Below are 12,620 nucleotides of genomic sequence, written 5' to 3'. Positions count from 1 at the left end.
TAATTATGTGGGCTTTATACAAGTTGGACCTTGAATAGGTCGGATTTTGACGAATTTTTGAAAAAGTTGAGCGAAAAAATAAAAAAAATTAATCAAATAAGCGATATTTTAAACTTTTCTCAAAAGTAAGCGTCCAAACCCCAAAGCTGTGCTTTAGAGCTGTTCGCAGTTAGTAACTGCGAACAGCTATAAAAGACAAAATATCTGTTCGCAGTTGCTAACTGCGAACAGCTAATTAATTTTTTTTTTTCCTTTATTTTTGAGTTGTTGTTTGTTGTAATTGCACTAGAGACATTAGAATAGGTAATTACAAGTCGATGTATCTTTAAGGCGGCATGATTCATCGCCAAAACTCCGATCATTCATAAGTCAAAGTTTGGGGGCTATGATAAAGTAATTAAACATGTATATACAACAAAATATATACAAATGTTTGAAATATACAAGTCAATTAAAAAATATATATATATATGTACATAGTCGATCCAAATACACAAAAGGTAATCGTTAACGCTCACGAACCCTCATCTACCTTATCCAACTGAGTTGGTCTCCTTCGCCTCCTACGATAGAAAGAGGCGTTCGCGTGACGCTCTGGCAGTGGAGGGGACTGATACTGTGATGGCCCAGCCTGCGAGGTCCCCGCAGCGTCAACGGGATATGAATGATCCATCTCCTTCAAATTGTAGTCATAAGAAGGAGAGCATGCCATGTGCGTATGGGAGGTAGTCGGTGAGTGCTGTGGAGCGACTTCCGGTATGAAGTGCTGGAACTGCGAGCCGAAGAGCATGCCATGCGCAATCTCCCTCATCGGCTCCTCCTGGCTGTACTGCATCACGTTTGCCGCACCTTGTGCCTGCAATTAATATTTAGATAATGTAACATTTTATTATTTAATTGGCAACTTAATCAAATAAATGCAAATGAAGACTTACAAATTGGGTCATCGTAGGCGCAGCAGGTGCGTAATGTGCTGCTTCCAAGATGGCACGTGGTGTCATCCATCGGCGCGTGATGGAGAGGAACCATGGCATATAGTCAGGTGTAGTAGGTGCACCGACAACATCGATCGGCGCACCTTATGCCAGCAGCTCAAGTCTATGATCCCAACGAGCGATGTGGCGCCCGTTGATCTCCATCCAGTTTGCCCCAGCTTGATTTCTTCGCGAAATTAGGTGCAGCTGGGGTTCAGTGTCACAAGGCGGTGGAATGCCCTGTACCAACCCATATTGGCGCATTACGCGCTCTGGTAGATGTACTTCGACAATGTCGAAGCATATGAGTGGCACAAAAGCCCTCCACGCCCCGGAATGAATCCCCGAGTGTTCGGGTACAGCTGCGTAGGCTTCCGCTGGGTATGGGTCCCACAAAAACTAAAATGCATGTTATGAAAAAGGTAAGTGATATGTTGATTAAATTGTACTAATGTTAATGAGTACTGAAATGTTTACCTGGTTGGGTCGTAGCAGGTCTAATTGATCTCGGTAGAATCCAAGACCGCAGCCGGTGTGCTTGCGCGTCCGGCGGGCAAAATTCCACCTCGAACCGTACGCAACATCTGGGGCTGGTTGTGGTGGAGGAGCAGTATCACCACGACCAACGGTTCTGTAAGGTTGGCCGATAAGAATATGCTCCCACGCCCACAACTAACGATCGCAAATGTTATTAATATGTAATTAACCAAATGTGGATGAGAATTAAATGTTATTGTTATTACCTGTAATATGACTAGTGGTCCTGCAATCTCTTTGACGTTCTTATGGGCAGCACCACAAAGCCTCCTGTACAAGTATCCTAGGGCTGCGGAGCCCCAGCTATACTCGGCGATGCGCTCAAAAGCACATCTTTGGGGTTTGGACGCTTACTTTTGGGATTTGTTTAAAATTTCGCTTATTTAATTACTTTTTTTTTTTTTTTCGCTCAACAATTTCAAAAATTCGATTTTGACTTGGCCTTCATTTGCTAATATAAAACGAGCTTTATATGAGGCCTTAAACAGGCTTTTTTTCTTGAATTATGATACATCACTAAAGTTTTTTAATTGACAATAGTCTAATTATATTTGACAAAAATAAGTAACTAAAATCATAGCATAGCATACAATCATATTATATTATACAATAATATAAAGGAACTGGAAATTTCCACATGGCGATTTTATAGAGTTTTGCCAAATTGAACATTTTTATTGGTTCAAATGTGTTTGTGTGATTTTCAAAAATTTTATTAATTAATTATGATTTAAGTATTAAAGGTAAGTTTTTAAAAAGTTTTTATTAGATGAAATCATAAGATGTTATATTTTGTAAATGGTAAGTAAGTTTACAGTTCATGCAAAAAAAATCATAATTTTAATCATCTACTTAATGATATCAAGTTAGTCAATTTCATAATTTTTTTATATATTTGATTTTGAATTATTAATTAACTTTTAAGAATAAATTTTTCGAGATACATAACTCGATTTCCTCATAGTTTTTACATCAAAATGATCATATATTTAGATCGTACAATACTATAAAAGAATTGAAAAAATCTAAGTGGCGATTTTATAGAGTTTTGCCAAATTGAGCATTTTTATTGGTTCAAATTGATTACGTGATACTCAATAATTTTATTACATTAATTATAATTTAAGTATTTAAGGTAAGCTTCAAAAAGTTTTTATTAAATGAAATCATACAATGTTATATGTTGTAAATAGTAAATAAGTTTAAAAATCATAATTTTAATCATGTACTTACGAATATCAAGTTAGTCAATATCATATAATTTTTTTTATATATTCGTTTTCAAATTATTAATTAACTTTTAAAAATAAAAATTTAGAAACACATAACTCAATTTCCTTATAATTTTTATATCAAAACGATTATATATTTAAAAATCGCTTTTAAATTAATCCAATCAATAGTTTAATAATAAAATGTGACATTGTTATATATTTATTTGACGTTAAAAATTGCTCTTGAATGATTAAATCCCCAATCTATATTAGGTTCACTTTGTACACAATCTCTTACTTTAATTTCTTCATTTTAATAGAAATGATTAAATCAAAATATTTTAAATATTAATTTGCTTAATTAATATCCAAACCAAATAGCAGAAGAAACTTACTTTTTTAGGGCGCATCAAGAGCCATTAGATTAAAGCCATCTATGGTCCAAAAACGTTAAAGAACAGTTACACGGATCGAAATTTTAAGCCGTCAGATTAAATACAAATCAACGAATACAATTAGTCAGGCACAACATCCAAAAACTTCCGCCAAAACCAAAACTCAAATACTTTGAACCTCGCCCATTCATTCCTCGCTATATAAACCCTAATCCCCCATTCTATTTCCCACCACAACCATAATCAAAATCAAATCTCAGAAAACCTAAAATCACAGCGAGAGAAAAATGTCAGGAAGAGGAAAGGGAGGAAAAGGTTTGGGAAAGGGAGGAGCCAAGAGGCATAGGAAGGTTCTTAGGGATAACATTCAAGGTATTACTAAGCCTGCAATTCGTCGTCTTGCTCGACGAGGAGGAGTAAAGAGAATCAGCGGTCTGATTTATGAAGAAACTCGTGGAGTTTTGAAGATCTTTTTGGAGAATGTGATTAGAGATGCAGTTACTTACACTGAACATGCTAGGAGGAAGACTGTTACCGCCATGGATGTTGTTTATGCTCTTAAGAGGCAGGGCAGGACTCTTTATGGTTTTGGTGGTTAATCTTGTTTTCTGGATCTTGGTTTATAATTTGGTTGTAGGTAGCTGAAGATTATGACCTTATGAATGTAATTGCATAATGGATTGATGAATTGAAATATATGGGTTTTTAACTGTTCGATCTGTTGTTTTTGTTAATTTGTAGATTTTGTTTCTTCTTTTAATGCATAATGATATTTCTTAATAATGACACAATCATACCTGAGACATGTTTAAGACTGACAAACTGGTAGAGTTTAGAGTAATAAATTTTCAAGAGTGGCTATGTTTAAGACTGACAAACATTCATAACTAAATTGGTTTCATTGATTCTTTATTTGAAAGTGTTTTCTGGGTTTGATTGTTAAATCATACAATTTAATGTAGTAGTTACCATTCTAAATCTAATTTAGTTATGATTCTTCATCAAAGTAAGTAGGATCATTATGAGATTCAAAACATTTAATTATGATCAGCATAGAATACATTAAATTAGAGGCATGCATGCATTTAATTTAAATGAGGATGCTAATTACTTACCTAAAAATTCAATTGATTTGATGCCCAATTAAATGTCAAATTATCAATTTGAGGTTTAGAGGAAGAAATAACTTTGAAAAGAAGAAGCATCCTTCATATGCAAATGGAGCGAGTTAGAAAAAAGGATCATCTTAATGACTCACATGTCCAGTCAATCATAAAAATGACCGTCAAATGATGTCAAATTTAGTTTGAAGCTTTTTTTTAGGTAATTACTTCTCTTATTCACCTTAAGAGTTCCATTTGATTTTTTTATGGATTTTAAAGAGAGTCAAAAGTGAAACCTTAAGGGTAGGAAAGAGAGTGTTATTATAGATTTTTAATGTAAGCGAGAAAAATTAGTATGGGTAATGGAGGGTATAATTAAAAATAGGATAAAGCTACTAAGGGCATAAAAGTCAAAAACTCATTAAAAATAGAAATGGGACAACTAAGGTGACTTGAGCATAAAAGTAAATGGGACATATAAGCTAAATAGGAGGAAGTATTAGCCAATAAATTTTTATTAGATACCTTTTGAAAAAGAAAAATTTATTAGGTTTTTTTGGTAATATTTTGAAAAATTAGTGATGTAATGAATGATAATAAAATAAGGCCAAGTTAGAGAATAAATAATTCCCTTTTGTTATAAGTGACGGAGTGCACGTATTTTAAAGTAATTAAAATAAGATAATAAGTGCAAGTGTTATGAACTTATGAAATAGAGGAGGTATTTTTGCTAGCCTATAAATATATTCAAATTGTTATATATCCAGAGTTAATTTATACACAACCATTTTTTTTTACCTAATTGATTTTATTTTAAAATTATTATTATTATTATTATTTATTATATTCTTCATAAATTTAAATAATTTTACATTCTTTATAAAATAGGAGTACTTCATATAGAAGTAGTACTCTGTATATAACATGATTATAAAAAAAACCAATAGTTTAGCACCAAAGCTAATTGTGAACCGAGAATTTCTTCGATTCCCTTGTCAACTACATCTGCTAAAAATGACCGTTAGATTAAATCATCGACGGTCTTACACAACTAACAGGGACTAACACGGATTGACTATATCTACCGTTAGATTAAAGCACATCCCACGGCTCCAGTCATTTAATACTTCAAACAAATTCCCGCCAAAAGTAAAACATCAAAATTTTCCGAACACCTCAAAAGTTGAATCAGCCTCCTCATATAAATTTGGATTTCCCACTTTATTCAGAAATCAACCATTCACTATCTTAAAAATCAATTTCCTGAAGTTTCAAGAATTGGATAGAGAACGAAAATTCAAAAATGTCAGGAAGAGGTAAGGGAGGAAAGGGTCTGGGAAAGGGAGGAGCAAAGAGGCATAGGAAGGTTCTTAGGGATAACATTCAAGGCATTACTAAACCTGCAATTCGTCGTCTTGCTCGACGAGGAGGAGTTAAGAGGATTAGTGGCCTGATTTATGAGGAAACTCGTGGAGTTTTGAAGATTTTTTTGGAGAATGTGATTAGAGATGCAGTTACATACACTGAACATGCCAGGAGGAAGACTGTTACTGCCATGGATGTTGTATATGCTCTCAAGAGACAGGGCAGGACTCTCTATGGTTTTGGTGGTTAGATCTTGTTTTTTGAATTTTTGTAAAATCTTGTAGTAGTTAGATAAAGATTTTGGATCTTATGATATATATTGCTGATTCGATCGATCGTATGAAATATGTGTTTCTTGTGTATAACTGCGTAGCACTTCCAAGAATTTGCAACATTTTACATCTTCATCAATGGAATGTTGAAACGCAATGCATTGTAGCAGCATTTATGATACAACATCATGTTTTATGCATATGATAATATTGTAAAACAGAAAAAGAAAAAAATAAAGTAAAATAAAATATGAGTAATTATTAATGGTCAACTGGTCATACACCATCAACTATTAAAATTATAATTGTGTATGAATTGAATTTGCTAAATGACCAATTCAATTCAAAACCTATAATTTCAAACGTTTCTTTTCTCAATATTTTCTTTCTTTGATTTTAAACTAAGGAAATAATGCCAATTAGAACTATATTGAATAGCAAAAATTACGAATCAAACAAAATAATTTAGAGTGGTTGATGAATCCAGCAATACAACGAACAAAATACATAATTCCATCAATAAGATATTAGCAAATGCCATCACATCATAACACACTATTTCCATGTATATGAGATGTGAGCTTGCCACTTTATAACTCTTATAGCATGTTTGGTTAATGGTACTAAATAGTAATGAAAATAATTTATAGTGTAAAACTTTATATCATTTTCATAGTAATGAAAATTTGACCATAAAAAAGTTTTTTTATTTACAAATTTTTATTATTACCTTATACCACCTTTCTTAATGATAATGCAATGAAGTGAATTTTATGAAGAAAATAAGATGATTGAAGTTGGATAAGCATGACCATTAAAATAGCCAAGAGATTTTTCAATCAAAATTATACTAATTTTTCATTCCTATTACCACTATTTTACCATCTACTAAACGAGTCGTTAAGACTTTGGTCTTAGTTTCTTATAAATGAAATATACTGAGTATAGTGATGAAATTTAAAATATATTTTAAAAACTATTTAAAAAGGATTTTATTATTGAAAATTAGAAAATAATTATTTTTAATACCTTGGAATGACCACATTTCAAAAATAAAAAATTATCCGCTTGGCCTTCAGTGATTATAATAGACTAGTGAACAAGTCAATAGTACTATCTATGTAATAGTTTGAAATCTTCCAATTTCAATTTTCATATTACAAGTGAATGATGTAAGTTACATAAGAATTTAGGCTTAGATATGCCTAGTTTGTGACCAAATTATGTCATTATAAACTCCAATTCATTTATTTTGATTTGAGGGTAGGCTAAAGAATCCATATAAATAAGAAGGGAAATACCCGGCATTTAAAGAAGAAAGTTAATTTATTGTTCATGTTAGTTAATTATTAGGCTAATAACCCATTTAATATTGAATTGTACCTTATAATACAAAAAAATAACCGAATTTTTACACATATAAATGTAAATTTGATTATATTTCACTAACATCTTAAATTTGTAATCAATTGTCATTTTGATCCATTCTACTCATTTTGCATCATTTTAATTTTTGGACGATGTCCTATTATTTTCTTTTAATCTTATCTATACATTTTGACTTTTTTCTAATTTCGTCAGTACAATTTATTTTCTTTATTCATTTATTACTAATTTCTTCAAAACTCTTACAATTTCAAAATATAAAAAAGAAACATAACCATTACACCTTTTTATGGGAAAGATCAAAGTTGACTGTTTATCTATAAATCCGTCTATTTTTTTATTCTGCTTCTCTTCAATTTTTGCAATATCACAAAATTAAAAAGACAATTAAGTAGCAATGAACATTTAGGGATCTTTGACGAAGAGCGTTCTATCCAAACCAATTTCTTATGAAAATTATTTTCTAACAAAAAATATACTTCTAAATTATAAATTTTTGGCAAATTATCAATGGTAACTCTAAATTTTTGTACGGTTATTAATGGTACTCTTAAGTTTTTTCGATTATCAATGCTACCCTCGTGTCATTGAACGTTTTAAAACCGTAATCTTTTCTAATTTTTTCTGTCCAAAATAGTTAACTTTTTCCTTTTTCATTTATTTTTCAATTCAAAACATTAAAAAAATAAAAGAAAGAAAAAGTTACCAGTTTTGGACGATATTATATGAAAAAAATAGAAAAGTTACGATTATAAGACAGTTAATAACACGAGAGTACCATAATAATCGAAAAAACTTTAAAATACCATTAATAAATTACAAAAATTTAGAAATACTATTGATAATTAAAAGTTATCTTTTAATGTTGTTTGGTTTACTGAAAAAATATCATGCTAAGACGTGTAAAAAGCACGATCTTGGCACTGAAACAATGTAAAGTAATTAATTTTCAATTTTAAAGCAAAATACTCGCAATTGCTAGATTTCCTTCAAAAACTTTGTCAAACTAGTAATGATAAAAACTCCCTTGTTCTCAATTTATATTCCCACTAAAATTTTTTAAAATTTAAGAGATAAACTTGTAAATAATTTTTCATAGATATTTGCAAGTTTAAATATAAATAGATATTAAATTGTAATATATATTTTTTATATTCTTTAATGAAATGCATCAATAGATATTAAATCCCTAACACACTTCTTAAAATGATAATACTAATAAAAAACATCACATTAACATAGGTTATGAAATTGTAGCAATAATTGTGTTCGTTCCTTTTTTTCATTGTTGCATATAGTCCTTGATGTGTTTGCTACAAAAACCACATGTTTGTAACTTATATACACATATGTCTCATTTAAAGTTGCGTCGAGTGCCCACCTTTGATCTGAAAAAAGGCGTATTCAGGCCGAGCTAGCACACAGGCAACACGAGCATGACAAAACATAACTCATTCGAGGAAATCAACATGGGCATGACGAAACACAACCCATTTGAGAAAAGATTTCGGATAGCTAATGCACAAGCAGAACAAGCCACGAAAAGTCTCAATTTAACGTAGCTCATAGCATCGGGCTAATAGAATATTTTAAGACACGAGAAATTTTCATTTTTAATAATGAAAAGAATGAATATACGAGGACTTACAATTGAAGGTGTTTCGATCAAACACGAAAGACACACGAGTCGCCATCGCCCACAATAAACCAACAACATTGAATATTGAATCACAACAAAATCCAAATTATAAGCACGTATTTCTTTCATGGTCACACAATTTGCAGTATAAACTGAAAACAAGCATATAATGCCTAGTACATTTACAAAGGACCACAATCTTCCCTGCAGTTTGAACCCAACTATTTCAACGGGGTGTCCGATGAAGCTATATAATCTACTAAAGTAGAGTGTACAAGTAAGGATCCCGAATACGTTATACGTATGATTTTATAGTAGCATGTACAAACACCGATATTTTTTCATATGGACTATAATTGGTATAAGATCGGAAAAGTACTAATAATAAAACAAAACACAACGAAACATTTACCGTTTGATTCCAGATTTGCCGAGCATTTGAACCTGACTTAGTAGAGGGCGAATGACCCCTTCAAAGACCTTCGTAGTACCCACCAATGGTTATGTGAGCCCTTGTTCCAGGTCCTCCTCTTATTACTGTGATGGCTTCGTTTAGCTTTGTGGCACGATGCACCATTTGCTTCATTCTCTGATGAAATGCGAAATGATGTGTCATTCGACTCCGATATCATGTTTAGAAAATTTCAAAATCAACAATACAATTTTATTATCCTAACGTCAAGTGGCTTGACAGTTTTTAGAGTAAGATATGAGAAACTAATGCACAACTTTACCTAGAATCAACGATGATTCTGGGCCGTGGGCCATGGCGGAGCACCGACACCTTGTGTAGAAGGTGACTACCTAACCAACTTAATCAAGTTCACTTTTTAAAGTGTTGTTACTTGCCTATCTGAATTATCTAAGGTTTCTGAGTGCACAAGACCTTCTAAACTAAAGGGCCTCAAATCAATTTAGTTTACATAGGTTAAATCACTTTTGCTTTAGTTCAATAACTTATTTTTAGTCTCCAAAATTACAAAAACATGAAAATTCTAAAGGACCATAGATTTTAATATGTATTTTTAGTCTGCCAACTATACAATCATTGAATCTCTCCATAGGAGTAAGTTGGTAGATACGGATAAAAAAGTCTATTATCCACATTAGATGAACAATAAATTTGCAAAATATCTACTCATGTTGATCAAAATAACCCCATGAAACATCTTAAATACTACATATCCTCAATAAATGCAAAACCAACTAAGCACAAATCAACCAAATAGCTTCAAGGTTAATAAAAAGGTCCTTTTGTAAGGATAAGTCTACTTGTCTTCATCCCTCCCTGGCCATGTGTATCCCAAATGGGATAATACTGATAGAGTATATAATATATCCCATCCGATACTACAACCATTGGCTGTAGCACCATGATATGTTACATACTCTATCAGATACCGAGTGCCTATCCCAAATGGGATAATGCTGATAGAGCATATAATATATCCGATGCTACAACTACTAGTTGTACCACCATGATCTGTTACATACTCTATCAAATACCGTGTCAAATAACCAATTTAACCAAAAACTAAATATTTCTTGTAGCACCACGATATATCAGTTGGAGACGTATTTGTTGAATAGACACATTGTAGGCATTATGGTCATCTCATGTTCTAAATTCTCAAAACTTACCAAATCAAATCATATAAATTGCCTATTTTTTGGATCATTTTAAGAGCAACATTTTTCCTTGAAGTACCACAAAATACAAAACCATGAAAGTAGAGAACCAAACCATCGTCACTAAACTAAATAAAAAAGATTATGATAGATTTTAGGCTATTTATCGGCAAATTTGAGCAAATTGCAAATTTAAAAGGCGAATTATGTATACCAAACTAATCAATACAAAAAAAAAATATCAATAAAATAATATTGGAAAAAAATAATTTGTAAATTACCGCGTTAACTTTTGCGAATTATAGTGTCAATGTTTATTTTTTTCGAATTACGATCGTCAATGTATCAAAGTTTACAAGTTCAGACAAAAGATGTAACCACGATTACTTATGCTGTGTTTTAACCTGAACTTAGTATACTTAATACTTTGATAACCCTAATTCGAAAAAACAAAGATTAAGATTGTAATACGCAAAAAAGCTGAAGCAGGATTAAGTAAAGAAATCAGACCTTATCATGGGAGAAAATCTGGAAATGAATTTCTTGCTTGTTTGTATTGCAGGAACTTCCCTTATGATGATTACCTAAAACAATGAAAGAAACAGTAGCAGCAGCAAACCCAAAAGAGAAAAGGGCACCAATTCCAGTCATTGCCCATTTCCAAATATTCAAACCTTCAACTTTATCATCATCACAATCACCTGAAACTTCATCCCCAATTTTGATCTTCTCCTCCTTGTTAATGATTGATAATTCTTCTAATTGTGATTCATTCTCTTCACAATCAACACTTTTTTTCTCTAATTCCTCAAATTGATAAGTACCCACATCAATTTGAGGCAAATTACCCATATTTAAAGACTTGGGTGAGTCCATTTTCATGTCGGCAAATTCATTTTCCTTTAATTTTTTGAAGAAAATTTGGGAAACTGTTTCCTGATAATCAGTTTTTACAGTTTCAATTGGAAACTTAGTTACTTCTTCTGGGATTTCCTCACTTTTTTCTTGGGGTTCATCAAATTTTTGGAAATAGTTCATGTCAATTATAGTGGTAGTATTTTGGATAGATTTTAAACAGAAATTATCCCCAATATCATCTTTATTTTGATCAAAAAACCCATCATCAGAAAGAAGATCCCACTCCTCAAGATCCATTCTTTTGATCAATAAGAAAAAGAAGAGAAGATTAGATCATATACTTCAAAAAAGAGAGGGATTTGTCATTGGAGTGTAGTGTTAAAACATAGAACTTAGAACTTAGAAGGGTAGTGAATGGGGGTAAGAGTGGACCCTTTTGTTTACTAATTAAGTTGTGTAAAGAGAAGATTCATTTCTTGTCACAATCTAAAGACTATTGGCAAATTGAAGCTTATCTTTGGCAAAAGATACACATCATAGGTTGGTCCATTTAAGGCCCATCACAATTAAATAGGTATTAATTTTAGGGCGTCTTTCGTATGCGATCGTTTTATCGTGAGATGAGTTCATATGAAAAGGTTATTATGTTAAAAGTTTTTATTATTGGGATATTTATACCAAGTATGAGCCACATCTCACGATCAAACCGTCTCATACAAAAATTTGTATTAATTTTAATTCGTCCATTTTAATTTGTTACAATTTGAGTTCGTTCCGTAATACTTGCACTATTTTGATTTGACACACGTATTGATAAATGATTAGTTAACATTAAAATGCTATTAGTCCTCAAATAATGATAAAAGTGTAAGGGTTTTTGACCTATGAAGTAAAAATAAAGTAGTGGTGAAAAGAACAAAATAAATTATGTATGACATATATAAATAGTAATGTAGCAAGTAGTGTTAAATGGATGAAAATGGAAAATATAGTAAGAATTATGGGATGGAGGAAGGATGAAAATGTCTCGAATACTCTATTTTATTCTTATTTAAACTGCGTTATATTTAAACTTTTTTTTAATATTATTCACACAATTTAAATGGATCAATTTTTTTTAATTTTTATATAATGATAATTTCAATAATAGTACATTCTTTATTCCACTTATTTTAGCTTATTTAGAAGAAAAAACTCATATTATGATTTATGAGTCAAAATCATCCATATTGGATGAGACAGATAAAT

At 31.5% G+C, this 12,620-nt stretch overlaps 3 protein-coding genes across 3 annotated transcripts; 1 reads left to right on the top strand and 2 right to left on the bottom strand.

Moving 5' to 3' along the window:
* Positions 1–8: 8 nt before the first annotated feature.
* LOC130815387 (uncharacterized) lies at positions 9–2,460 on the bottom strand. The gene is made up of 4 exons (XM_057681849.1): positions 1,718–2,460; positions 1,452–1,646; positions 936–1,373; positions 9–856 (listed from the first exon to the last, which is right to left on the bottom strand). The coding sequence occupies exons 3-4, from the start codon at positions 1,032–1,034 to the stop codon at positions 515–517; spliced, it is 441 nt and encodes a 146-aa protein (XP_057537832.1). The 5' UTR covers positions 1,035–1,373; positions 1,452–1,646; positions 1,718–2,460; the 3' UTR covers positions 9–514.
* Positions 2,461–3,335: 875 nt separating this feature from the next.
* LOC130810683 (uncharacterized) lies at positions 3,336–5,928 on the top strand. The gene is made up of 3 exons (XM_057676823.1): positions 3,336–3,716; positions 3,758–3,784; positions 5,500–5,928. Exons 1-3 carry the CDS (start codon positions 3,408–3,410, stop codon positions 5,836–5,838), a joined length of 675 nt encoding a protein of 224 aa, XP_057532806.1. The 5' UTR covers positions 3,336–3,407; the 3' UTR covers positions 5,839–5,928.
* A 3,013-nt stretch (positions 5,929–8,941) lies between these two features.
* LOC130808861 (uncharacterized) lies at positions 8,942–11,895 on the bottom strand. Its single transcript, XM_057674391.1, has 2 exons — positions 11,025–11,895; positions 8,942–9,474 (listed from the first exon to the last, which is right to left on the bottom strand). The coding sequence occupies exons 1-2, from the start codon at positions 11,667–11,669 to the stop codon at positions 9,358–9,360; spliced, it is 762 nt and encodes a 253-aa protein (XP_057530374.1). The 5' UTR covers positions 11,670–11,895; the 3' UTR covers positions 8,942–9,357.
* Between the last annotated feature and the right edge of the window lie 725 nt (positions 11,896–12,620).

Source organism: Amaranthus tricolor, chromosome 1 (assembly GCF_026212465.1).
Source record: "Amaranthus tricolor cultivar Red isolate AtriRed21 chromosome 1, ASM2621246v1, whole genome shotgun sequence".
Taxonomy (NCBI): Eukaryota; Viridiplantae; Streptophyta; class Magnoliopsida; order Caryophyllales; family Amaranthaceae; genus Amaranthus; species Amaranthus tricolor.
Note: the sequence above shows the minus strand (reverse complement) of the source record. Positions and strands in the feature narration are given on the sequence as shown.

Coding starts and splice junctions, on each gene's coding strand:
- LOC130815387 (XM_057681849.1), bottom strand. CDS start 1,034: ATGCCATGGTTCCTCTCCATCACGCGCCGATGGATGACACCACGTGCC. Junction 857..935: donor CGCCTACGATGACCCAATTT/GTAAGTCTTCAT, acceptor TATTAATTGCAG/GCACAAGGTGCGGCAAACGT.
- LOC130810683 (XM_057676823.1), top strand. CDS start 3,408: ATGTCAGGAAGAGGAAAGGGAGGAAAAGGTTTGGGAAAGGGAGGAGCC. Junction 3,717..3,757: donor CTCTTTATGGTTTTGGTGGT/TAATCTTGTTTT, acceptor ATTTGGTTGTAG/GTAGCTGAAGATTATGACCT. Junction 3,785..5,499: donor AAGATTATGACCTTATGAAT/GTAATTGCATAA, acceptor TGAAGTTTCAAG/AATTGGATAGAGAACGAAAA.
- LOC130808861 (XM_057674391.1), bottom strand. CDS start 11,669: ATGGATCTTGAGGAGTGGGATCTTCTTTCTGATGATGGGTTTTTTGAT. Junction 9,475..11,024: donor AGATTTTCTCCCATGATAAG/GTCTGATTTCTT, acceptor GCATTTCATCAG/AGAATGAAGCAAATGGTGCA.